The sequence below is a fragment of the Colossoma macropomum genome, unplaced genomic scaffold (assembly GCF_904425465.1).
Source record: "Colossoma macropomum unplaced genomic scaffold, Colossoma_macropomum, whole genome shotgun sequence".
In the NCBI taxonomy this organism is placed as follows: domain Eukaryota; kingdom Metazoa; phylum Chordata; class Actinopteri; order Characiformes; family Serrasalmidae; genus Colossoma; species Colossoma macropomum.
This window is the reverse complement of record NW_023494796.1, coordinates 455,197-480,976: the sequence shown is the minus strand read 5'-3', so window position 1 is coordinate 480,976 and position 25,780 is coordinate 455,197. Positions and strand designations below refer to the sequence as shown.

The window sequence follows — 25,780 nt, the reverse complement described above, 5'->3', positions numbered from 1 at the left end:
GATCAACTTTACGCTGTGAAAGCTGAAACCTGCTGCAGTGTTTCCTCTGAAGAGGTGCTAAATGTTTGTCCAGTGGTCAACAGCTGAGAACAATATCTGACTGCCACACAAGTCACATCTACATTTCATATGGTGAAATAATTTATCAGTAGAAGCTACTTTACATCAGCTGTTAATCTGGAATCAGCTCTCTGGAGTATATAGTAGCTGATTTGAGAAAACCTCATATCTCCAGAACTGGTAACTCTACAGGAGACGGCACAATGTTTGTTAACTTCTTTTGGACCATTCTGAACCGTTTCTACTGCTCCCTTTATCATGAAATTTTAACATGGTGTAAAGCGCAGCTGGCATTTGTATGGAAGCCCATTCCCGCCACATAAAACAAAAATCCAGTACATCATTATTTTGTCATTATTAAGTGAATTGCTAAGTCATTATTTTGAAATACAGTGGCATTAACATACTGAGTCAATGATTTGGGATACTAAGTCATTAATTTGAGATGCTAAGTCATTATTTTGGAATACTAAGTCATTAATTTGAGATGCTAAGTCATTAATTTGAGATATCAAGTCATTATATTGGGATATTAAGCCATTTGAGATGCTAAGTCATTATTTCCATAATTTGAGATGCTAAATCATTATTTTAGGATGTCATTCATTTGAGATGCTAAGTCATTATTTTGGGACACTAAGTCATTAAGATGCTACATCATTGTTTTGGGATAATAAGTCATTATTTTGAGACATTATCTAATTATTTTGAGATACTACATCATTATTTTGATGCTTTACTATTTGAGAAACATTCGGCCTCATTCTCCAAGTTTTTTCTTAAATGTCTTTGTGAGAAAGGTCCTAAAAAGTCTACGTCAGATTCATGACGTGTTTTTAAGCCGCAGAATTATTCACACCTTTGTGCTCTTGAGTGTGTGTAGATTTTGTTCTTACATAAGAACAGATCCCAAATAAGAGAACACCTGTGAGTGTCAGAATCTTCATGAAAACTGCCTGAGGTTTAAGAATTAATTTCTTGAATGGTTGGTGAACCTTTCAGAATCATGACAACTCAAAATGATGTCTTAGCATCACAAAATAATGGTATAGCATTTCACTTAATAATGAAAAATTATTTGATAATTAGGTGCTGGATTTTTTTAAGTGGCAGGAAAAAAAATGCTTCCATACATCCATACATTTGCAAACATTGCGTAAAAAAAATAAATAAATAAATAAAAACCACTTGAAATGTGAAAGATGATCCCAGATCAGCATTTTCCCAAATATTTACTGAGTACAACCCTGACTTCCAGTTTTCCAGAATGTACACCACACTGTTTTATTTTTGATTAAGAGATCATGTGAAACCAGTTTCCACAGAGATCCCAGAGTAGCGTCTGGTCTGACCTGCGATCAGCAGTTCCCTTATCAATCCCCCATCCTACACGGTAAGGCCCAATCCCATCTCACCCCTCGCCCCTACCACTGAGCCCTTAGCCCTCTGTTTTGTGTGTTCACATCTAGGGGTAGGGTGTCCCGATTCTTGTTGAGATAGAGGGGTAGGGTGAAGTGTTAGGGGCTACATGACCCTCCAAACTGAGGTTTTTCAGACACTCTAACAGAGTTATATGAGAAAAAAAGAAAAACCGGCAAGATGGCTGAACAAGAGACCAAAGAAACCCACAAATGTGAGAATTTTCTCTGTTAAAAAATTACGATTTTTTTTATCTTTATTATCTTAGTTTAATGTTGTTTCCATGTATTATGGTCGTTTTCTTCATAACAAGCATACAAAAATCACTAATAGCATGCTAATGTCTCGGTAGCTGGTGAATATCTGACTTCAGCTTCATATCACTGAAGAATTAGTGGTGGGTGATAATAAATAATTGCCCCCCTCTTTGAAGGCATATGATGCCCTAAATGTAACTAAAGCCCAGCAGTGAGGAGCTGAACTTTACCCTCCTCTGCTGTCACTGCAGACTGGCAGGGTCGCCTACAGAGCAGTGCTAGTAGCTGTTAATGAAGCAATGTTTTGTTGTCCCATTTCGTAGGGCAAGATTTCAACCACCACCCCTTCTAACTCAGTTCCAAGGGGTTAGGGTGACACTCGAAAACAAGGGGTAGGAGTAAGAAGAAGAAATGGGATTGGGCCTTGGACACCATTCAAAACGGATGTTGAAGCAGCTCTGTGGTGTTTTATAAATGCAGCCCCAGAACATGATTATAACTGACACAGTCCTTTTACTAGTTTTGGAATGCAACTGGCAGCTGCACTTCTTTCAGAAAGAACTGCAGGGAAAACAGACTTCATCTCACAAACACACAGTTTCAAGTTTAAAATATGCCTGAAGATGAATCAGTAATACCTATAGACTAGAAATGAAACACCTTCTACACACAGTAGGTTGCAACCTGAAAATATTGCACGGTTTCACTAAAAGTAGAGTCTTATTTGCTCCACTTACTCAGGCTGGTCAGTTCGAAGTAGACATAGCTTGACTAATCTGCTTGAACTTCTCCCCTTGCGGCCATTATTTTTGTTGCTCTAGCCTAGCCGTTGGTTCTTGATCATTAGCTCAAATCATAAGGCCCTGTCTCAATACTATTTTTTTTTAAAAACATGCCCTCATCAACTGTGACTCACCACTTCGAAGTGAGTTACACCTACAGTACTGTGCAAAAATAGGAGACCACCCATCATTTCCAGTCAAAACAGCCATTATGAGAAAACAGGACTGCAGTGGTACAACAGGTCATCATTTCTCATGAGATCTTCCTGAGGAGAGCAGATACACGATAATCCACAGTTTCCAAAACTGGAGTTCAAAAACTGTTTCAAAGCTACAGAGAAAGTGGGACTCCTAACAACTACCTGGAAGACCTGGTAGACACCAAAACTACCACCGTCAGATAAACAGCACTTAAAGCTTTCATCTCTGAGAGAGAGGAGAAAATCAAGCTGCTTCAGATCTGAAAACATCCACAGGTGTTTCTGTCCATCCTTCCACTGTGAGAAGATGACTCAGCGCTATGGGTCTAAAAGGATGTGTAGCTGTTCAAGAAGAACCTCACTGAGAAAAGGAAGAAAACATCTAAGATGTGGAGGTTTTCCGACTGATGGGTCTAAACTTGTCGATTTGGGGTTGTGTGTATCGTGAACAGACGAAAAATGAAACCAACTTCTATGACTGAACTTTAAAGGTGACCCTGAAAAACAAATAACTTGTGTTTAATGGCTGTTTTCACTAGAAATGAAGTAACTGAATGGTGGTTTCTGATTTTTGCGCTAAATCTTATGTTCCACAAGCTGCCACTGAGACGGCAGTGAAAGGGGAGGAGGGGAGTGGATTTTTAATTGGAGCTAGTCTTTGGCTAGGTTAGCCTTAGTGAGCTAATTAGCCACCCAGATAGTAAGAGTGTAGCTGGCCACTGTTGGCCCGCTGATGGCAAAGCTGGCAGCCCACTGGCTTTTTGCTCAGCGTTTTCTGAGGCTCACTAAGTAGAGTTTGGGACAAAATGCTACTTTTCAGCGCTCATTTTTTACTCGCAGTCCAATTTTCTTCTTTTTCCTTCATTTCCCTCTTTCATTCTTCTATTATGTGCATCTGGGTGGTCCGTGGGTTAACCAGCAGTGGCATCCAGTCAGTGGTGTGCCAACCTCATCAAGCCATAGGACTGATATATATGAATAGCTGCTTTGTCTGGCTGTAAGCTTTGTTGTTGCTAGCTGTGTAGCTTCTAGCTTGCTAGCCAGCTAGCAGAGTACGCTGTATCAGCAGTTGCGTATAGCAGATAAAACTCAGTCTGAACAAATTTGATGTTACAGTTTTTTATAATTAAAGTATTTTAAAGTATTTCATTGATACTGCAGCCGTGTCTGCCCACGTTTGGGGATTTTACATAAGGAAAACATGTCTGATCTCAATTATCTCCGGGCAAGTTCTGCTGCTACAGCCAACTTATGTTCACTTGGTCCCTCGCCCCTTCGAGGGCTTATCTAAAGCCCCACTTGTGCTAGTATAGTAATGGAACGCCACTCAGGATGCTGCTGAAGGGAAATGGCGAGATTGAGTGGATGAGAACATGTTAAAAATAGTATTGGAACGGGCGATAAGCCTGGTTTAAAAATGGTAGTACACAAAGTAGGATTTCTAAGGTTACCTAGATAACTTGAGCCAGAAGTAAAGCCTGTCCAAAAGACCTCTGTAGTCGGGGTCAAGGCCATATAAGGAACTCTGTATTTAAGCTGTTTTTCTCTAGGGGACTTTCTAAATTCACTGCTGTGGCACCCTATGGTAGACAACAACGTTCCGAGGCCAATACGGACACGTTTCCTTTGAAGGTCAGCAGATCCTCTGAATTATGAGGTCGTTAAGGAACTACTGCTACATGCAAGCTAACATTGTAGTGCACTGAACTGACATCGCAAGATTTCCAACCTCACCAAAACACCTTATGCTAAACTAGGGCTAAAAGATTAATCGTCTTTATATCGAAATCGCAATTTAGGTGAGTGCAATTTTCAAATCGCAAGAGCTGCAAGAACCATTTCTTCACACAAAGAACCCTTTGGGTCTTTGATTGTTCATTGTTCTATATTGAACTACTGTCTTTACTAAAGAACCCTTGAAGAACCATCTTTTTTTTAAGTTTACATTAACGTCTCTAAGTTTTAAGTGGGCGTGTAGATGATTTAGACCAATCAGAGGCAACCAAACCTCCATGCGTTGTGACATCACAACCACGACTTACTGGCAGTTTGGCTCACTGCATTCAGGGGTCAAGCCTCAAACTAGAAAAGGTGGATATTCTGGTCTCATTGGCCCAAAGGAATCAGGCCTGAACCTCAGTTTATAGAAGAAGAATTGCAATTTAAATCACAGTCGCAATATTAGTTGGAAAAATTGCAATTAGATATTTTCCCCAAATCGTTCAGCCCTAGGCTAAACACCAAGCTCTGTTAAATATGGTAGTTGCTTTGGTAGTTTCAGTGTGGTGATGGTAAATGAGTGTTAAAGTCTAATGGTCGACGTAATTTCAGCGCTCGCTGTTAGCTTGCTTGTAGCATGTTTGGAGCAATACTCATGTTTTGACTGCGAAACAACCTCCTAAATCAGAGAATCCAGTGGCGTTCAGAGGAAAACCGCACACAGGACAAAACACATCACGTTTGTTTACCCAAACGCCTTTCATTTTTCCCCATAGAGCAAAGCAGCTTAGATCCAGACTACCTAATATGGGCATGACGGACTACAGAATGCAGAGGTCTATAGAAAAAGAGGTAAGGAATGTTCCTATTAGGCAGCCCTCTATTTGTGCTTGTTATCCAGCTTTGCAGAAAAATCCTGCTTTGTGAGTGTTTTTGTGCTCATAAATATTTACATCACACATTAAAACCAGTCTTTAAAATGATATAAATAAAAATAAAAACAGTGGTTTCCAGTGTAGACAGTCAAAATACCACCAGCTGCCCACGATTCCTTATGGGCACGTCTACGCATTCGCGTAAGCCGCCTCATCGGAATCTGGGTCCTTTGCGTCGTCGCAGGCGCTGGAGGCGTGGCTGCTGAGGTCGGCCACGCCCGACTCGAGGTCGCTGCAGGCCGAAAGGTCATCGGGGTCGCTGCTCTTGGGTGTCGTTGGCGACTTCAGGGGTAGTGTGAAGGAGGGGGCGTGGCTTATGCCGGTGAAGTAATCCTGAGGGCTGCTGACCTCGCTGTCTTTCGGAATCAGTCGGTGTGAGCGCTCAGTCACTCCGTTCCTCTTCCTTGTTTCCCCGCTCGTCTTCCTCCCCACCAGCTGAGCGAGTCTCTGCAGCGACGGAGGAGAAGTGAAGGAATATTTCATACTTTATTGAAGGTTAAGATTAAGGTCATTTCTTTATGTTCAGACTGTTGGTTTTTATTTTTTTAGGTAGCTAGTACTGCGCCTAAGAATGAGAATATACTTTTGCATTGGAGATTTGATGCTAAAGTAGCTAACTAGTAGTGGATGCTAACGTGTGCAAGCACTCCCCTCAAACCGTGTCGAGCTGTTCTCCTGATTTTTCAAAATATTTGTGTAATTCAGTGGTCGAAATGTAACGAAGGTCATTCAGAGTGGATTGGTGTGAAATGGTTGATTGTAGAGACTCAGATTTCTTTACAGTGGTGCTAACAGGTGTTGCCATGACTACAACACAAATATAGCCATTTTATTTACTATCCTAAACCACCAGTAACCACCAGTAAACCTACACAAGTCTTTTTGGGGACTATTTTTGCCTCACAACATCCTGCATGTATCCCTCCAACATGAATGGGTTTTAAAAAGATGTTTCAGACCAAAATCTTCTCAAAACTATCATAAAACAGTGTCTGACTCATCAGGCAGTGAATTCATAACCATTTCATGTAATAAGTTTCTGTGAGGGAGCTGTTAGAGGTGGACGTCTGGTTCCTATCACCACCACTTTTAACAATTCTGAATAACCTCTGACTCCCTTTTAAGTAAATCTTGAATTTGCTTGCTTACATGTTTTCTGACACCGTGTAACACACTGATCTATAAACATGGCTACAAACTAAAGGGGTAAAGTTCAGATATCAAACATCTCCTGATTATATTTAGGGTAAAGGGGAAACGGTTTCCATCATTTTGTCAAACTAGTCCTAGGCCTTCTTTGGCGACTGACCTCAGGTAAGGACTTGCTCTTGCCTTTATGCATCTACTTTTTATACATGTATTAATCAACTTATAATCTCTATTTGTAAAGGCAAATATGTTCTTTACTCTTCGGAAAAGTTCATTAGAGCACACAAGCTCTAATGAGTAACACATTCTCAGCCAGACGAGTGTGAAGTTCGGGGACTCTAGAGAAGATTGCTGATACATCATCACTGTCTGTACAAAACATCGCATCTCTAAAATGGTAACTTTCCAGAATAGGGGCAAAGGTTTTAGCTTCTAATCAGAGGTGTAAATCTTTGAGCTGACAGCGAATTAATTCATGATGAACTAGTTTTCAATCCGATTCAGTTTTTTTGTGAAGTAAGAATGGTTGGATTCAATACACGGAATCGGCAATACGCGGCTCTTTTATTGCCCTGTTGTGGCTCAACAGCAGAATTCGAGTTTTAGGTAAAAATACAATAATCCTGCTTTTACAAAAAAATCAAGATCTGCTGATCGTTCTAACACAGTTTTACACAGTTCCTGTAACGCTGGAGTTAATGTAGCCTGTATCAGCTAATTCACCTTGTAACCCTGAAGATTGGCGTGCAGACTGCTGGTCACATAGCAACGCACATAACAATCTCATCTAGCTAGTACCTAACAAAAAGGCAAAGAGAAAAATTTAAGAGGAACATCGATAATCTGGAGACGAATGGACTTATTTGCGATTATAATCACTCCAGCTGGTTTCCTGACACATTTAGTCTGCAATGAGAAACTGCCAAACACTAAAATGTTGCAAAGATGAAGTCAGCTTCGTGTTCAGATTTTCCTGTTCCACCTTAAATGGTGCAGCAGTTACATTCTGGTGCCTCAGGCACCATTTATGGTGGAACGGGAAAATTCAAATGAGAAGCTGGCAAATGAGAAGCGACTTTAAAAAAACCTCATAAAAAAAAAACGAACGTTGAGACACATTTTACGAGAAAATATTCCACTTTTGCTGAAAAGTTTCCTGCCGGAGATGCGAGAAAAGTGATTACAGCAATTAGATTTTTTAGCCTATACTAAGACATCAGCACATACTGAGATGTATTTACAGCCAAGATGGTAAAATAGACTCAAAACGTTGATTTTTGTTGAAAGGACAAAATCGCTGTTTTTAACAATTGAGTTGCGACCCCCTGCAGTAAATTTTGGACCATTTCTATTGGTCCGTTCATCATGAAGCGTTGGCATTTTCAAATGATGTAAAAGAGGCTTTGTTCTGACAGTGACAGTACACTTGAGAAGGGGCTGGGGGTCACTTAGGGGCTTCCCAATGTGTGCAGGTGGGAGGGCAGGTTTTCATGTCTAACTAAGTGGGCGTGTGTCTTGTGTGAGCGTGTATGCCTTGTCCAGCGTCCGTCTCCCGCGGTACCTCCTGGTGAGCGCTAAGCTCCTCCTCCAGCTGCTGTGACTCCTCCCTCACGGCGTTCAGGCAGTCAGACGGTGACTGGCGCAAGGACACGCCCCTTTCTGCTGGACTGTACATGCCCTTCCAGAACCTGGAGTCAGGGAGAAGTTTCATTTCATTACATTCCATACCAGTTTGAGGTCCATTACAACACAACTGACCTGTCCATGCTCCACCCACTATTGTGTGCTGTTGTACCTACTGTTGCTAGGATGGACAGGCTTTACAGAATGTTGGCAAAAATGTGATGACTTCAACCTAATGTAAGTCTAATAAAGTTGGAGCGAGTTCATAATTTAAAATTTATTTTGTATGAGTCGCAATACCAGGTGTATGTTTTTCATTGTGCAAATAAGGTAGAAATATTTCATGCAATATCGTGAAAAGGTGCAGCTGGAGAACTTGCAGATCTTATCATGATATCCAGAGAAGAGCTTTTCAGACTTTTCAAAACCAAACAGAAACCTCATCGACTTAATATCTCATTTTTCAGTATTCAGTGTGTCCACACTCTGCCTTTATTCCAGCTTCCATTCCTTTCAGGAGACTCACTTTTTTGTCGTTTTTCAGCTTTTGGCATGATTTGAAAATGCCTTTCGCCCTTTACATTGTGTGTAAATTTCATGATGAATGGACCAAAAGAAACAGCCCAAAATTACTTGGTAAAAAGTCTGGTTCCATTGACTTACATTAAAAGTAAAGCATGTTTTTTCCTTCTCCTGTAAAGTTACCGTTTTGGAGATACGAGGTTTTGTTCAGACAGCAATGATATCCATAGTTAAATGTAGTTTTGAGGGTCGCATCCATTTAGAATACATTCTATGTGAGTGTCGCGTTGGTATGAGTTGCTATGTTGTAGTAAATACTCACTTGAAGCAGTACGGAGTGGTGACGGGTCTCAGGACGCCTTTGCTCTGGCTGTGGTCAGCCCTGTACAGGGGGTTGATGTATTCTACCCTGTTCTCCCACAGTTGAGGCCAGACAGAGTGAGTTCGCTCATGGATCCTAAAAACACACATATAGGAACATCAGAAAAGCCTCAAAAGTGCCTGCTGCTGACTCACCGACTGTGCTTTAATAAAATCTCTAACGCAGAGGTCACCGATCCTCATCCTCAAAGGGCCGGTGAGTCTGCAGGTTTTCATTCCAACCAAGCTGGAGCACCTGATATAACTAACCAAGTGTCCGAAGACTGAAAGCAACTGATTAAACAAGTGGAATTAGAATGTGTCATTTGTTTGTAGTTTTTTTAATAGATAAATAAATATAAATACAGATAAAAACTTTGTTTCCATCTCACCTTAGATCCCTTCTCTCTTTCTGGCTGTTGCCGATGAAGTTGCCATACTGGCAGGAGTGGATGTGTGTGTGCAGCTGTAAGAGGAATCGCTCGTTGAACTCGAAGGCGCAGGGAAACTGCTCCATCAGCTGCCACACACACTCCAGGAACTGATCAATCACAGGTGAAACCTCCTTGGGATCTCCGTCTAGGTGAGAATACCTGGGGGCCAAAGGTGGACCAGTGTGGGTTACACCAAAGGACACGGCAACACCAAAGGGATGATCACTGTTCTAATCATGTATAATTGAATTTTGTCAGTGGAGAAGAGCGGGTTACAACAAAGGACCCAGTAACACCAAGTGAGGGGGTGGGGGGAGTTACAGTAATGTTCTAATTAGGTAGAGCTGATCCATATTGCTGAATTGAGGAGAAGAGTGGGTTACACCAAAAGACATGGTAACACCAGGGAACAACATCACTGTTACAGCTGATATGTATTGCTAAATTATCTCAGTGAAGAAGACTGGGTTACACAAAGGACATAGTAACATGAGGGGAAAAACATCACTGTTCTAATTATGTAGAGCTGATTTGTATTGCTAAATCATTTCAGTGGAGAAGAGTGGGTTACACCAAAGGACATGGTAACACCAGGGAAAACCATCACTGTTCTAATTAGGTGGAGCTGATTTGTATTGCTAAATTATTTCAGTGGAGAAGAGTGGGTTACACCAAAGGACACGGTAACACCAGGGAACAACTTCACTGTTAGAGCTGATCCGTATTGCTCAATTATGCTAGTGGAGAAGTGTGGGTTACACCAAAGGACATGGTAATACTGTCAATTAACTAAACTAATTAAGAGAATAATTAATTCTATAAAACATCACAGCATCGTATGTAAATGTTGAAAGGTGTGGATGTTTGATTACAGTACTGCGCCAGTTTCTGGGAGAAAAACAACCGATTGTTTCAAAGAACAGACCTGTGTGAGAACTTGTGTCCAAACGATACCCAGTCTTTCTCTATCAGCACCTAAAAAGAGAGCGAGATGTGTTTCATTAATGCATTATTAACTCTTGGAGGCTGCAGTTATTTAAAAAATGTAATTTTATCGGAACTATTTCTGATTCACTCTTCATTGAAACATAAACTTTCAACCCATTCCACATTTGTGTTTGTAAGCAGAAGAGGAGATATTTTATTCTGGTTTAGATTTGATGAAAAGTTACTGCTGTCTTGCAGAAAGTTTTTCATATTTTTGTAAAATTTTGGCAAAAAAACAGAATAAAAGTCATAAGTAAAGAGAGGTTAGAAAATGGTCATGTAAAAATGTAAAGAAAGAATTAAGCAAATAAAACCACAAAAACATACGTGCAGTGTGTCCCAATTCAGGGGCTGCATCCTTCAAAGGCGTGTCCTTCGAAGGCTTCTTAGACCTGCGAAGGCTCAACCGAAATGAGACGGCCTGCCCTACGGCGGATTTCCTGAGGCTACTAGCCTCAGTTTAAACCCAAGACGTATATTTATATATATTTAACTTATATTTAAAAGTGTCTCTTTAGCCGCCGTTCGCTCCTCTGCTGACTACGCCATGTTCTCGAATCCTTGCCGGCACGCAGTGAACCACAGGCTATGTTGGCTGGTGAAGGATCCACCTGTTGGATCCTTCGTTGCCATAGAAAAGAAGGACACATTTCTCAGCTGTGTATGAAGGAGGCTTTGAAATGGGACAGCCTAGTCGCGCCGCTGTGACGCAATCGGACCCCAAATGCAGCCTTTGAAGGATGCGGCCCCTAAATTGGGACACACTGGTGGACTTCTTAGTATCACTACCCAAGTCATGTCATGGTTCTTTCTTTGTTAATATTTTTTCTATAGAAATGTGCCAGAAAAGTTCCATCATACATCATTCAACACTGTCTTAAGTTTTAATTGGGTAAATTTAACCTAATAACGAAAACTGGCCTTTTGGCACGCTACAGTCTGTGTGCAAGTTTTGAGCCATATTGGTCAGAAAATTCACATTTATAGTCACATGCAAAAATCTGTATAATGTAGCATAATAAAGTGGCCTGTGCAAAAGTTATGGCACATTTTATATTTAAATTTTTCATGATATATTAATACATAGAAATTATGCTCTAAACTTTGGTCTCGGTAGAGAATTGACTTATTTTCACGTAGAAAATCCACAAATCAGCCTGACTGGGGGGGTCCAAACTTTTACATACGACTGTAGATGCTTTCCCAAATCATTCAGCCAACGATTATCATAATCATCACATGTCGTGCTGTATTACCATGAGTCCTTTGATGGTTCTGTAGAACGGGTCTAAAAGCACACTGGCCACAGAGCAAGCCTGAGCTGTACGATCCCAGCCATCCGAGCAGTGCACCAGGACGCTCACGCCCTCCTCCGCCACGGCCTAAACACAAACACATCCGCTTTAGAGTGCCAATAGAAACAATATACAAAAATGACTTCAAAAAACAGCATCGGACCTTAAAGCATCCCTACTTTCAACACAATGGATAATATAACAAATTCACTAATACACACTGCTGTGCAAAAGTCAGAGACCACCTTTCATGTATTTCACTTCGTCAAAACAGCCATTCATTTTAGATGATCTTTATGATATTAGAAGATAATCCACTTGCATAACTAAAAAGGGAGTGTCAAAGAACATAAGTGGAAAAAACTGGAGTTTCCAAACCTGATGTTCAAAAAAATGATTAAAAAGATGGGCTCCTAACAACCACCTGGAAGACCTGGTCGACACCCAAACTGCCCTCATCAGATAAACAGCACTTAAAGCTTTCATCTCTGAGAGAGAGGAGAAAATCAAGCTGCTTCAGATCTGAAAACATCCACAGGTGTTTCTGTCCATCCTTCCACTGTGAGAAGACGACTCAGCGCTGTGGGTCTGAAAGGATGTGTAGCTGTCAAGAAGAACCTCACTGAGAAAAGGAGACGGACACATCAAACAAAGAAGCTGAACGATGGACTGACCACCCCAGAGTCCAGACCTCAACACCACTGAATGTGTTTGATTACTTCAGAAAATGATCAACCAGCTTCTAAGACTGAACTTTGGAGGTGTGTCTGCAGATTCTTTGAGAAACTGAAAGTGAGTCTCCTGAAAAGAATGGAGGCTGGAATAAAAGTAAAGAGTGCAAACACTAAATACCGAAAAATTATATTTAGTGTAAATATATGTAATTATTTTCCTGACACTGAAAAATGAATAAACAGCACCTGATCTCTGTTTTGGCTGGAGATTAACTAAATGAAGGGTCTCTGACTTCAGCACAGTACTGTATGTGTAGAATAGATATGGATCTTAAACAATAACAGGCTACTGAAAGCTGAAAAAAGGGGCAGGCCTCAGATTGGGTGCCCCCTCGCACCATTCCGTGGTTCGTGCTTCGGTATCCTGCATCTTCATCTCTGTCAGTGAAATCTTCAACCGTGCATTTACAGTCATATGCCAAGGTTTGAACACCCCAATCAAATGACATGCTTTGCTGAGTTTCTAAGTGAAAATAAGTTATGATGTCACTGCTGTACAACATATAAAGCGTGCCATAACTTTTGCACAGACCACATTCATGTTTTATTTTTCTCCCATATGTTAATTTCAGCAAATAAACAGTAACTGTGCATTAAAATGTGCAGAAATTTGTTATTTTCACTTAGAAAATCAACAAAACACATCATTTGACCAGGGGCGCCCAAACTTTTGCACACGACTGTGTATGTACTGGATAATCATTGGTGAGATTTCACCTTGATCAGAATACGCAAGCTGATTGGCTCTTAGTCTCCATACTCAATGGCTCCACCTGCTGGACCATCACTGATGGTCATTTGATGGTCATTTGGACCTCGATTCAAAAGACACGCTAAGCATTGCGCACCTTAGCGATGAAGACGCCCGCGTCCAGCACTGCTTTGATGTGTTTGAGCCAGCCGGAGTTCTCCAGCCCCCACAGGAAGTCCCCCATAGATGGAGACCTCAGGTCCCCCACTGTAGAACACAAACATATGATAATAATAATAATAATAATGATAATAATAATAATAATAATAATAATAATAATAAAGGAAATCGCCCATTGAGGCCTCCTACTGTAGAACAACCACAAACTGAATAGTATAGGAAGCAATGACATTCACAACTACTGAATGCAGACAAAGGAACCACAGTGGTGACCACCTGACCACTGACCACAACTTCATCTACTACCATTCAAAACTTTGGAATCACAGTTTTCAAGATTGATAATATTATACAATATAAACCAATCTGGTTCTATTTAAATATATAAACTGGTTTTTGAATTTGTAGAAATCTGTAGAGAAATTAATATTCAGAATGAAGTTCTACTAAAATGAATATCCAGAAAGGAGTTATATTAAAATAAATATCAGAATTAAGTACTCATAAAAATAATATACAGAATAGAATTCTAAGCCCCACAGACCATCCTGATTAAAGTTGCAATAAAAGTTATATTGAGAATGAAATTATAATAAATATATATTTTTTATAATTTATATTTATATAAAATATTAATAATATCCAGAATGGAGTTATAATAAAATGAATATCCAGAATGGAATTGTATTAAAATTAATAGCACACACACACACACACACACACACACACACACACACACACACACACACAGTCTCTCACATGCGCGCACACACACACACACACACACACACAACACATCAATAATAACGTCCACATCAGCATGGCAGCGACACGTACGTACACACACACACACACACACACACACACACACACACACACACACACACCCCACCAGCTCGAGAGATGATGTAATCACGCACCGTCTGTGAGCTTCTGCTGGCTGTTCCTCATCACGTGGATGTTCTCGATGCCGATGAAGTGCAGCCTGATGTTGGTGTAGTGATCTTCGTTCTCGTAGCCTTTCCCTGCCGCGCGGTTCGCCATGGCGTTCAGCTGCGAACACCAGCACAGCGGACGAGAACTTCAGACCAGCACATGCATTACAATCCAGGATCCATTTAAGGGGGGGCGCGATGGGATGCCATTCCCCCCGGTCATAAACAAAAACCACCCCCCTTGTAAAACAACCATCCTCCCTCTTTAGATACGTGTAATATCAATTTAGATCTCTATAACCAACATTTTCTTTCCAGAAGAGTTTTTCTTTCCAATTTCTCCTCAATTCAGTCGTATTCAATTCCACCCACTAGTTAGGACTCCCCCAATCGCACGATACCACCAGCCCTAGGAGGGTGAAGGTTAGTACAGGCTTCCTCTGAGACCTGTGAATCGCCACCGCATCTTTTCAAACTGCCGCTCATGCAGCATCACTACCTGCTGTTCCATACAGTGAGCAGCAGCGAGTAGCTCATGTCTTACAGTGCGGAGGTAACAGAGCTACATTACAGTCTAAAAGGAATGCGGTTGACCCCAGTGCTACCCCAAAAGCCGCTGTCTGTGATTATCATACGACAACTTTATCTTTTGACCTTCTATTGATGTTTACGCCGCTCCTCACCTTTGGCCGGGTGTCCACCACGTACATGTACTCGCTGGCCGGGTTGGACTTCATGATAGCCTGCAGCATCTGTTCATCCTCCAAAGAACGAGCGCTGAACCCTGAGAGCGGCTGACTGCTGCGACACACTGCGGCCTAGAGAGAGAGAGAGAGAGAGAGAGAGAGAGAGAGAGAGAGAGAGAGAGAGAGAGAGAGAGAGAGAGAGAGAGAGGTGATGAATGATAGACAAGAGAAAGAAACAAGGACAGAGAATGATTCCAAAAGGATGAAAGGGGATGAGGAGAGAAAGAAGACAGGAAATGAAAGAAAGAAAGAAAGAAAAGAAAGAAAGAAGAATTCTCTAATGGGGAGCAGTCCCAAATGCATCTATTGATTTAGGTAGTGAGTGAGCAGTAGACATTTGACATGAGGGAGGAGGGAGAAAAAAGGGGGTATGGAGTAGAGTCAGGGAAAAGAATAGGGAGTAGGGAAAAGGGAGTAGGGAATAGAGATTGGGGAAATGGGAGTAGGGAGTGGGGAGTAAAGAGTAGAGTAAGGAGTAGGAAGTAGGAAGTAGAGAGTAGGGAAAAGGGAGTAAGGAATAAGGAAAAGCGACTAGAGAGTAGAGAGTAGGGAGTAGGGAATAGAAAGTAGGGAGTAGAGAGTAGAGAAAAGAGAGTAGGAACTAACGAGTAGGGAGGAGGGAAAAGGGAGTAAGGAGTAGGGAAAAGAGACTAGGGAGTAGGGAAAAGGGAATTGGGAGTAGAGAGTAGGGAGTAGAAAGTAAGGAAAAGGGAGTAGGCAGTAGAGTACAGAGAGTACGGGGAAAGGGAGTTGGGAGTAGAGAGTCTGGAAAAAGGAGTAGGGAGTAGCAAAAAGGAGCAGGGTGTACAGAGTAGAGAGTGGAGAGTCGGGAAAAAAGAGTAGAGAGTTGGGAGTTGAAAGAAGGGCAAAGGGAGTAGGGAGAGTAGGGATCAGCGATTAGGGAGTAGAGTTGGGAGTACAGTGTAGGGATTAGCAATTAGGGAGTAGAGAGTAGGGACTAGGAAGAAGCAAAAATGGAAGTTGAGAGTAGGTAGTAGGGAGTAGGTAGTAAGGTAACAGTACATACGCTGGTGTCTCTGTGGAAGTAGGACAGAACCGGGAGGCGTCCACGGCTCCTGAACTTCGCGCTGCCGACAATGACGGCGGGGGACGCTGACTTCGGCACAAACAGTTCAGACGGGTACGTGTCACACACCTTCAGCACAAACAAACAAATAAACAAACCAACCAACCCTGACACTGACAGGAAGACTGACACATTACAGCAACAGTCCTAGTTTTACGTACATGTTTTACCCCCTCAGTCCAAAAGTAACTGAAGACGTTCAGTGTCTCAAGTTTCCTTCTTTAGTTTTTGCACTACGAGTCTAATGTAGCTAACAAGTAATGGAAGCTAATACCCCACCAATTACAAACATGCTAACTGCATGTCTGAATCATCACATCAACCCATGTTGAGCTATTAGAGTTATTAGACCTGCTCATGTGTTTTCTGTATTACATACTATTGTTTATAAAAAAGGACGAAGACACACAAAATGAAGGCTTCAGTTTGGCTGCTGGTTCTGTTTCTAGCTATGTGATGTCATTCTGACCGAACCACTGCTTCATTTCACACTGAAGTGACTGTAAAAGACATAAAGGTACAGCACTGACCCTGTACTCGTGATTGGCGGGGGTGACGTGCCAGAGGTTGCTAGGAATGCCCATGCGGCTGAATTCGGCACGCAGGTCCAGAAAACCCCAGGCCTTCTCCCGCTCCTCCTTATCCACGTTGGGTTGGAAGGAGAAGCAGAAGAGCTCTCCATAGCGGTCTGGGGGAAGAGAGGGAACATGAGAAAGAAGGAAAGAAAACTGAAAGTGTACAAACACAGACAACAATAGCTGACTAAAAGCAGAAGTTCACCACCACTGTGAACAGTTCCGACTTGGTTTCTCTAAAACGGAGCATTTCACATCTAAATCGTTTTGTTAATACAACCCCATTTCCAAAAAAGTTGGGAGGCTGTGCAGAATGTAAATAAAAATAGAATGCAATGATGTGCAAATCAAGTAAACCATATTTTTAAAGGAAAATACTACAAAGACAACATGTCAAATGTTGAAACTGAGAAATTTTATTGTTTTTTGAAAAATATATGCTCATTTTGAATTTGATGCCAACAACACATTCCAAAAAAGTTGGGACGGGGGCCTGTTTACCACTGTGTTTCATCACCTCTTCTTTTAACAACACTCTGTAAGTGTTTGGGAACTGAGGAGACACTGCTGTAGTTTTGAAAGTGAAATGTTTATCCCATTCTTGCTTAACATAGGATTTCAGTTGCTCAACAGTTCAGGGTCTCCTTTGTTGTATTTTCCATTTCATGATGTGCCAAATGTTTTCAATATGTAACCGGTCTGGCCTGGAGGCAGGCCAGACTCTTAATACGGAGCAATGCTGTTGTAATACATGTAGAATGTGGTTTGACACTGTCTTGCTGAAAAAGACGTTGCCTAGATGGCAGCATATGTTGCCAAAACCTGTATATATCATTCAGCATTAATGGTGCCTTCACAGATGTGCACATCACCCATGCCATGTGCACTAATGCACCGCTATACCATCATGAATACTGGCTTTTGAACTGTGCACTGATAACAAGCTGAGTGGTCTTTAGCCCGGAGGACACAGTGTCCATGATTTCCAAAAAGAATTTCAAATGTTGATTTGTTGGACCACAGGACACTTTTCCACTTCCCCTCAGTCCATTTTAAATGAGCTCAGGCCCAGAGAAGGTGGCAGTGTTTCTGGATCCTGTTTAGGTACAGTTTCTTCTTTACGTTTTAGAGATTTTACTTGCATTTGTGGATGCAGCGCCGAACTGTTTTCACAGACAGTGGTTATGAGAAGTGTTTCTGAGCCCGTGCAGTAATTTCCACTTCAGAATCATGTCTGTTTTTAATGCAGTGCTGCCTGAAGGCCCCTACATGCAGAGATTTCTCCAGATTCTCTGAATCTTTTAATGATATTATGTACCGTAGATGATGAAAAGCAAAAGTTCTTTGTTATTTTACATTGAGAAATGTTTTTCTTGAATTGTTGCACTATTTGCTCATGCAGTCTTTCACAGAGTGGTGAACTCCTCCTCATCTTTACTTCTGAAAGACTCTCTGAGATTCTCTTTTTATACCCAATCATGTTACTGACCTGTTGTCAATCAACCACCAGGAGTTTTTTTAGCATTACACAACGTCACCAGCCTTTTGTTGCCCCCGTCCCAACAACATGTTGTTGGCATCAAATTCAAAATGGGCAAATATTTTTCAAAAAACAACACAATTTCTCAGTTTCAACATTTGATTTGTTGTCTTTGTACTATTTTCAATGAAATATAGGGTTTAAATGATTTGCACATCATTGCATTTAGTTTTTATTTACATTTTGCACAGCGTCCCAACTTTTTGGAAAAAAAAAAAAAGTTGTATACTAAAGACTGAATTATGCAGAAATTTTGAAATTTGGGTGGAATTCCCCTTTACATGTTTTTCATGTATTGATTTTCCCTTTTTTTTCCCCCCAATTTTCATAATGGAGCAGAGGCACATATAGATGTATCTCATTGGACTGCCACTCTGGTGTTGTCCACCTGGTCGTGAGAGGCGTATGAGTGAAGCCTGAATGTCCGCACAGTCCTTCTCCTGTGGGAGCAGCAGCTGGTACACCTGGAAGTTCTTGCAGCGGATGATGAGCGGACTGCCCGAGGGGGTGGTGGGGGGTCGCTCAATACTGCCCACCAGGCTGTGTAGGACCTAAATATGAGACCACAAGATACGATCAGCAACTGGCCTGTCCAGGCTCCGCCCACAAATGCATTCTTTCATAGGAACTGTTGCTTGGCTGGACAAGCTTTACGGAAGGTTGGTAAAAATCCCCATTCAGCCTCACGAGTACTCGCCCTAAATGTGACATAAACTGAGTCTGTTCTACAGTTTCTCATTAGGCTGAATGAATAACTGACTCTAAATGTAGGTATTGTGATATAAACTGAGTCTGTTCTACAGTTTCTCATTAGGCTGAATGAATAACTGACTCTAAATGTAGGTATTGTGATATAAACTGAGTCTGTTCTACAGTTTCTCATTAGGCTGAATGAATAACTGACTCTAAATGTAGGTATTGTGATATAAACTGAGTCTGTTCTACAGTTCCTCATTAGGTTGAATGAATAACTGACTCTAAATGTAGGTATTGTGATATAAACTGAGTCTGTTCTACAGTTTCTCATTAGGCTGAATGAATAACTGACTCTAAATGTAGGTATTGTGATATAAACTGAGTCTGTTCTACAGTTTCTCATTAGGCTGAATGAATAACTGACTCTAAATGTAGGTATTGTGATATAAACCGAGTCTGTTCTACAGTTTCTCATTAGGTTGAATGAATAGGATTGATATGCAAATGAGGCCTGTTCTGATTGGCTTTGCCTCATTTAAAAGGCAAGCTCTGCTGAAACGCTCCTTATAACTTCATATAGCCTCAATTGGTGGCGCTAAACTGCTTTAGGCTGAATAGGCACATTTGCAGTCATGTGCAAAAGTTTGTGCACCCCTGGTCAAATTCCATGTTTTGTGAAAATAAGTGAACACGTCCTCTACAAAATAACACTTCTACATATTTTAATGCACAATTTTTTTCAATATGATAAACTCAGTAAATAAATATATATTGCATGGTACATCTTGAAACTGTGGCACTGTTTTCCATACCACATAAAACTACTGTTATAGTGGGCTTGTAACAAATATCAAGGAGCTTCAAATGGAATGAATTGTCTCTACAAATAAAGGTCAGAACTGTCCAGGCTGTGGTCTTCTCTCTGTGGTTCTTTCTAGACGTGAAGGCTGAACAGGAAAAAAGCAAGACAAGAAAACTACTGATGCCTTTGACCTTTGCTGCTGAAGACTTTTGAGAGAACCTTGGACAGCAAAGATAACAAACAAACACCTCTCAGTCGAAGGCCAGATAAACCCAAAGTCCTATTTTGGACATGCACAATACGGCCAAAAGTTTGTGGACACCCAAGGTTTCTTGCAAAATCGAGAGTATTAAAAGGATTTTGTCCTCCTCTGCTGCAGTAACTGTCTCGACTCTTCAGGGAAGGCTTTACACGAAATGTTGGAGAACACTGCTGTGAGGATTTGATTGCATTCAGCAGCAGGAGCACTAGTAAGGTCAAGTGTTATTGTTGGGTGATCAGTTTTGGATTATAAACGCAACTCTAACTCATCCCAAAGGTATTGGTTGGAGCTCTATCACTCCAGAGAACACAGCTCCACTGCTCCACAGACCAATGCTGGGGGGCTTCATACCCCTCTAGGCTATGCTTGGCACTGGACATGGTGACCTTCATGGTGAATCAGTTCATTGGAGAAGACCAATCTGCTTGGAACAGATGAAGGTAACAGAGGAAGACAACCAGCGACAAGATGGATGGATACAATCAGAGAAATCACGAACCAGCAATTAAGACGCCTGAAAACCCAAACAGAAGACATTCTGGAGAAACACGATCCTTACGGTCAGTATCGGCTGGTAGTAGTGGGCAGTACGAGGGTCGAAATTCTTCAAGTAGTTTTGTCAAAACCACAAATAAGTGCAGATAACGGGATATTCAAATATGCCAAACCGCTTTAGTGTCATCCCTTTTAGCTAAGCGTCCGAGTCAGGGATGTTTCCGTCACGTTTCCAATGAAACTGAGAGCACAGCTGAGCCTCGATCACCTCCCGCTGTCTGGTCCATTTCATCTGAAGGAGTCCACTATGTGGACACAACCCACTGGTTGGTGTGATGGACACCAGAGCTCTTCCTCTCGTACCGCCTAAAAGGAGCCACCTGACTCGACCAGCTGCATCAGACAAAGCCACAGTGGAGCAGCTGGTACTGACAGCATGAATGACCATAATATTTCCCAACTTCCAGCAGCGTCCGACGGTCAGGGATGTGAGTTTGAGACAAATGACATAAGACAAGACACTGCAAGCTGTATTTGGCTTCTTATTTGAATTTCCTGTTCCACCTTAAATGGTGCAGCAGGGACAGTCAGGCTCCTGTACAGTTGCCAGAATGTTGCACCATTTAAGGTGGAATGGAAAGTTCAAACAAAAAAAATGCTGGATGAGGAGCCAACTTCAGCCACTTAGTACCCAGTTCTGCTGGGCCTGCAGGGCTAGTGTTGGAATATGGTTATAGGTTTTTTTGTATATTTTTCAGTTTTGTTTTTACTGTTGTGCACAATAAATATATTTCAGACTTACTTTGGTTGTTATACATGGTTGTTAATAAAAATTGAAGGGACATCCTAGAATAATAAGCCACTGTTAAAAAAAGGTTGAAGCATCTACAATGATTTTATGTAAACAATATGTGGTAAATTCTTGACACCATCAGGAATTTAAATTATAATATACATTTTTGGCCATACATCTGCCCACTACTACATTTACATTTATTAGTTTATTAATTTGGCAGATGGAATAGTACATGTGTGTAAAAAATAATGTTTAAAAATGATAAAAATAATTCAGGATTTTTTTGTTTCTAATGATTGGGTTGTTGCCCTTAAATAAGATACATTTTTAATTATTTTCAATATAGATTCTTAGATGCATCACGATGCGGACGTGGACGATGCTGAATCGATTCACAAATGTAAAAAAATTTTCTAAATATTCAATTTATAACGTAATGCTGACGGAACGCAAAAGGTGGAACTTGGAAGTGCGGAAGTGCATCGCCCGGACAGTCTGTGGTGTGCGCACTGCTTTAAAAGCTAGTGCAGGGGTTGGCAACCCAAATGTTAATAAGAGTCAATTTGTCCTTTTAACCAAAATCAAACCACCCTGTGAGCAACAACACTGAGTCCATTTTAAAAGAGTAAAAGAGCCGTTTGTTGCCGACCCCTGAGCTGGCGTATGGAAGCACTTTGGCCTCTATGGAGTTGAAGGGGGAAAAGGGACCTGAATAAGAGCCATACTATACGCAAGTTGTGTCACACTAAACTAAAATATTATGGAAACGACAAACATGAGTTTGCCCGTTTCCACCCGTTTTCCTAACGGTTGTACCAACCAGAGGACTTCTATTCTATACTTCTAACTTCTATTGCCAAGGATTTGCGTCCGAACTCAGTCGTTGAGAACCAGGGCTTTCGCGCTACGTTGGACACTTTGGAATCACTGAAGAAAACAGGGAGGATAACGTGCTGCGTGGACATCCATCGCCACAGCATCTTATTTCACCGTAGCGGCGCATTTTATCACAGATGAGTGTCAGCTGGCATCTCCTGTGCTCCAAACAAGAGCAGTGAATGAGAGCCTTCCAGATTCGACACATCGCTTGCGTTTGTTTTACTAGGAAAAGCCGCCGGAAGTAAATTCATCATGGATCATTACAAATACTTTGCTTTAGAACAGGGGTCTTTAATTAAAACTCAATAAGGTCCAGTTAGAGAAAATGTCCTCAAGCAAAGGTCCAGAACATCATAATGTCTAACTTGCATCATGATTCAGTGCCATATACTGTTTACTGAAGTAGCCTAGTAGGTATATCAACATCTTATACAGTCAACAACTGAATGTCAAATCAAATAAAGTACAATTCAGTCATATTTCAACATTTATTGTCAGTTTTCTCTTTTTAGAGCGCGGCATGTGAAATAACCTCCCTCTGACTCACTTTCTTCTCCGACTGCTGTTTCTCGCCTCGTCCCTCCCCTGTGTGTGCGTCACTCACTCGAGTCTCAGTGCTCATCGTAATGCACAGATCTGATTGGCTGAGTAGCATCACACGTGATATTTACAACGCATGCGATTGGTCTGTGAGTCTCCTGGGACTCTAAAGCTACCGTAAAGGCTAGAAAAGCTACGCCGATTAAAATAGGACCACTCCATCGAAATGAAAGAATTCTCCATAGTTTATAGGTTATAGGTCCAGGTCCGCATAGGACAGCATCTGGGTCCGGACTCAGACCGCGGTCCGCCTATTAGTGACCTCTGCTTTAGAAGTACAAAGTCGTCACACAGTGAGAAAAGAAAAAGAAATCCTGTATAGAAAAAAATGCATCGATAATTGTTTTATAATCGCATCGCAGCCCCCTAAATCGCAATCGAATAGTGCCATGAGGTTCCTAGAGACTCCCACCCCTGCTCACCACATAATGTTAAGCAAAAAAAATTAAATAAAATGAAAACATCAGGCCAACAGAGTTGTTGAGATTATTTAAATGTGGCCCTTTTGGTGGCTGAGTTTGACACCCCTGCATTACACTGTACAAAAATAAAGCCAAAGCAAAGTAATGAAAGCGAATCCTGAGTCCTTTACAATGTCAGCTGTGTAACGCGGCTCTTTCTGAAAGACACACATGACCGACACAACGTCACACAGGTTTCAGTTCCTACCCATGTTTCCCTGCGTGCGTCCGAGTTCTCCACAAAGATGGTGTGGGTAGACGAGAGATACAGCGTCCCAACAAAACACTTCCTGGGCGTCAGTCGGTCAATCAAACGCACGTTTTCCACCTGCGAGAACAGAAAGACGTAAACAGACTTACATCTTCATAAAGGTCCAGTGTTCAATGCTGTAGAGTGACAGTTCAGTTCAGCCTGATCCACTCAGACTGGTTTCCCGGCAGAACATAAACACTGAGCACAGCGGCGCTTCGCAGTGCTTACAGAGCTACTGAACTAGCCAAGAGCTAACGTTAGCCCTGAGCTAACGCAGTGAGCACAGGCTAACATGCTAACCACAACACAATGATACAATACGAATCAATATCCAATAAAAAGAGCGTTTAAGTTAATCATCGTTCAGCATGAATGAGCAGCTTTTTAACTCTAATTATTTGGCTGTTTTCTTAAAAAAAAAGATATGTTTTTGATATTTTTAGTTTAAAGTATAAACATCTTATGTTGAAATGATACAAAAATGCTAATATAAACATTCAATTATGTTAACTGATCTTAACTTATTAGCTTGTAAATAACAAAAACTCTGTAAAATGCTATTTTATGATTTTATATAATAAATAAATATCTTACATTAAAATGATAAAAAAAGGTATAGTAAAAATAAAAATGTTAAATAATTAGTTTCCTATATCTGATATAATATTAAATGTATATAATGTAATACATAAATTGTAATATATATATATATATATATATATATATATATATATATATATATATATATATATATATATATAAAAACACACACTTGTTTTGCATTGCTTGTGAGGACTTCCATTAGTTTCTATTGATTACTGCATTCTTATAGCCAAATCATCTTGCACTTAACCCCACCCCAACTCTAGCCCCAGTATCCCAAAAGCAATTTCAACCTCTTTTTTTTCAGAAAAATATCATATGTGGTGAAAATGCTGAAAACGATGACCAGCAAAATGTCCTCACTTGAGCAAAAATGTCATGCTGTCCTATCATTGTGAGGACAAGTAGTCCTCACAAGGACAGCAAGGGCTGAAAAAGTGTATCTTTCAGTTTTTGACATAAATTTGAAAATGCATGCTGTCCATTGACTTACATTAAAAGTAAAGTAGTTTTTTTTCCTTCTCCAGTAAACATTTTGGAGATACGAGGTTTTGTTCCAACAATAGCAACACACACATATACATTACATATATATATATATACACACACACACATATAAAGACAATGGCACATAGAGTTGTTTTAATCTAAATTATTGAGTAAATCAACAAAAATACATCATCTTTTTAATAAAATGTAAAAATCATGCATCTCTTTTTTCTATAAACCCACATTATGATGCCGTGATCCTCATTCTGACGCTGCTGCCTGAGACACGGTTAACCCTTCCTAAAGCAGCCTGTATGTCATCAGTGCCCCCCCCCCATTATCTACCCCCCCCCCTTTCTCCCCCCCCTCCCCCTCCCCTATCAGCTGGGCCAGAAGGCCTTCAGCCAAACACAACCGTGACAAAGACACACACGCACGCGCGCACACACACACACACACACCAGCACGAACACGGTCTGAACTCATCAGCCGCTCTCCGGCTCTCACTGTGACCGTGACGGGGGGCCGCGCGCCCCCTCCATTGTCTTACAACGCTAATGTTATCCAGCCGGTCTCCGCGTCTCACGAGGCCCAGAGCTCGCGCTGCGGGTGATGATGAGACACGAGCATCGTTTCTTTGAGAAATAGCATGGCGGACGGACGGCTCGAGCCCGGACAGGCCGTGTGTGTGTGTGTGTGTGTGTGTTACCTTCGGGGTCCTGATGTGCTCCATCCTCCGGTCTGTCTGTCCGTCCGTTTGTTCGCTGTTCCGTGGGCGGACGGACCCTGAACGCCCCCCTCTACACCCCGCCGACCACCACTAAACGCGTGCACTTCGATACCCGGTTGGCTCGCGCAGAGCTCGCGCCATGGCTCTTCGTTTGTGTACCTCGAGCCGCTGTGAGCTGCGGAGCGTGTTGGGCTTTTTTGTTTCCCACCTTTATTCCGACCAGCCCCGCCCTCCACCGCTACTATTGGCTAGTAGAAGCCCCGCCCTCCTGCCTTACCGTGGGCTTGTAACTCGCACTCACGAGGACCGCACAGTCATACCTGCGAGTGTGGAGTTCTGGCCAATCCGAGCGAGGGAGGGCGGGGCTTGACGTAATGCGGGTGGGAAACAAAACAGCAGCGCACTCAGGATCGTATGCGTAGTTGCGTCTCTGTGCGCATGCGCGCGAGCTCATCGGCCTGTTAAAGTGGATTATACTGATGTG

The 25,780-nt window shown here is 41.6% G+C and overlaps 1 protein-coding gene across 2 annotated transcripts; it reads right to left on the bottom strand.

Moving 5' to 3' along the window:
- Positions 1 to 2,901: 2,901 nt before the first annotated feature.
- On the bottom strand, positions 2,902 to 25,403 carry mtmr7b (myotubularin related protein 7b). Of its 2 annotated transcripts, none has more exons than XM_036583559.1 (14): positions 25,276 to 25,403; positions 23,430 to 23,549; positions 18,619 to 18,781; positions 16,646 to 16,803; positions 16,056 to 16,184; positions 14,966 to 15,100; positions 14,268 to 14,400; positions 13,325 to 13,434; positions 11,704 to 11,829; positions 10,386 to 10,435; positions 9,419 to 9,619; positions 8,989 to 9,123; positions 8,083 to 8,209; positions 2,902 to 5,819 (listed from the first exon to the last, which is right to left on the bottom strand). In XM_036583559.1, the coding sequence occupies exons 1-14, from the start codon at positions 25,297 to 25,299 to the stop codon at positions 5,502 to 5,504; spliced, it is 1,929 nt and encodes a 642-aa protein (XP_036439452.1). In that variant the 5' UTR covers positions 25,300 to 25,403; the 3' UTR covers positions 2,902 to 5,501. The 2 variants fall into 2 exon arrangements, with proteins under 2 accessions (XP_036439452.1, XP_036439453.1); XM_036583560.1 differs by having other exon boundaries at positions 5,617 to 5,819; positions 8,055 to 8,209.
- Between the last annotated feature and the right edge of the window lie 377 nt (positions 25,404 to 25,780).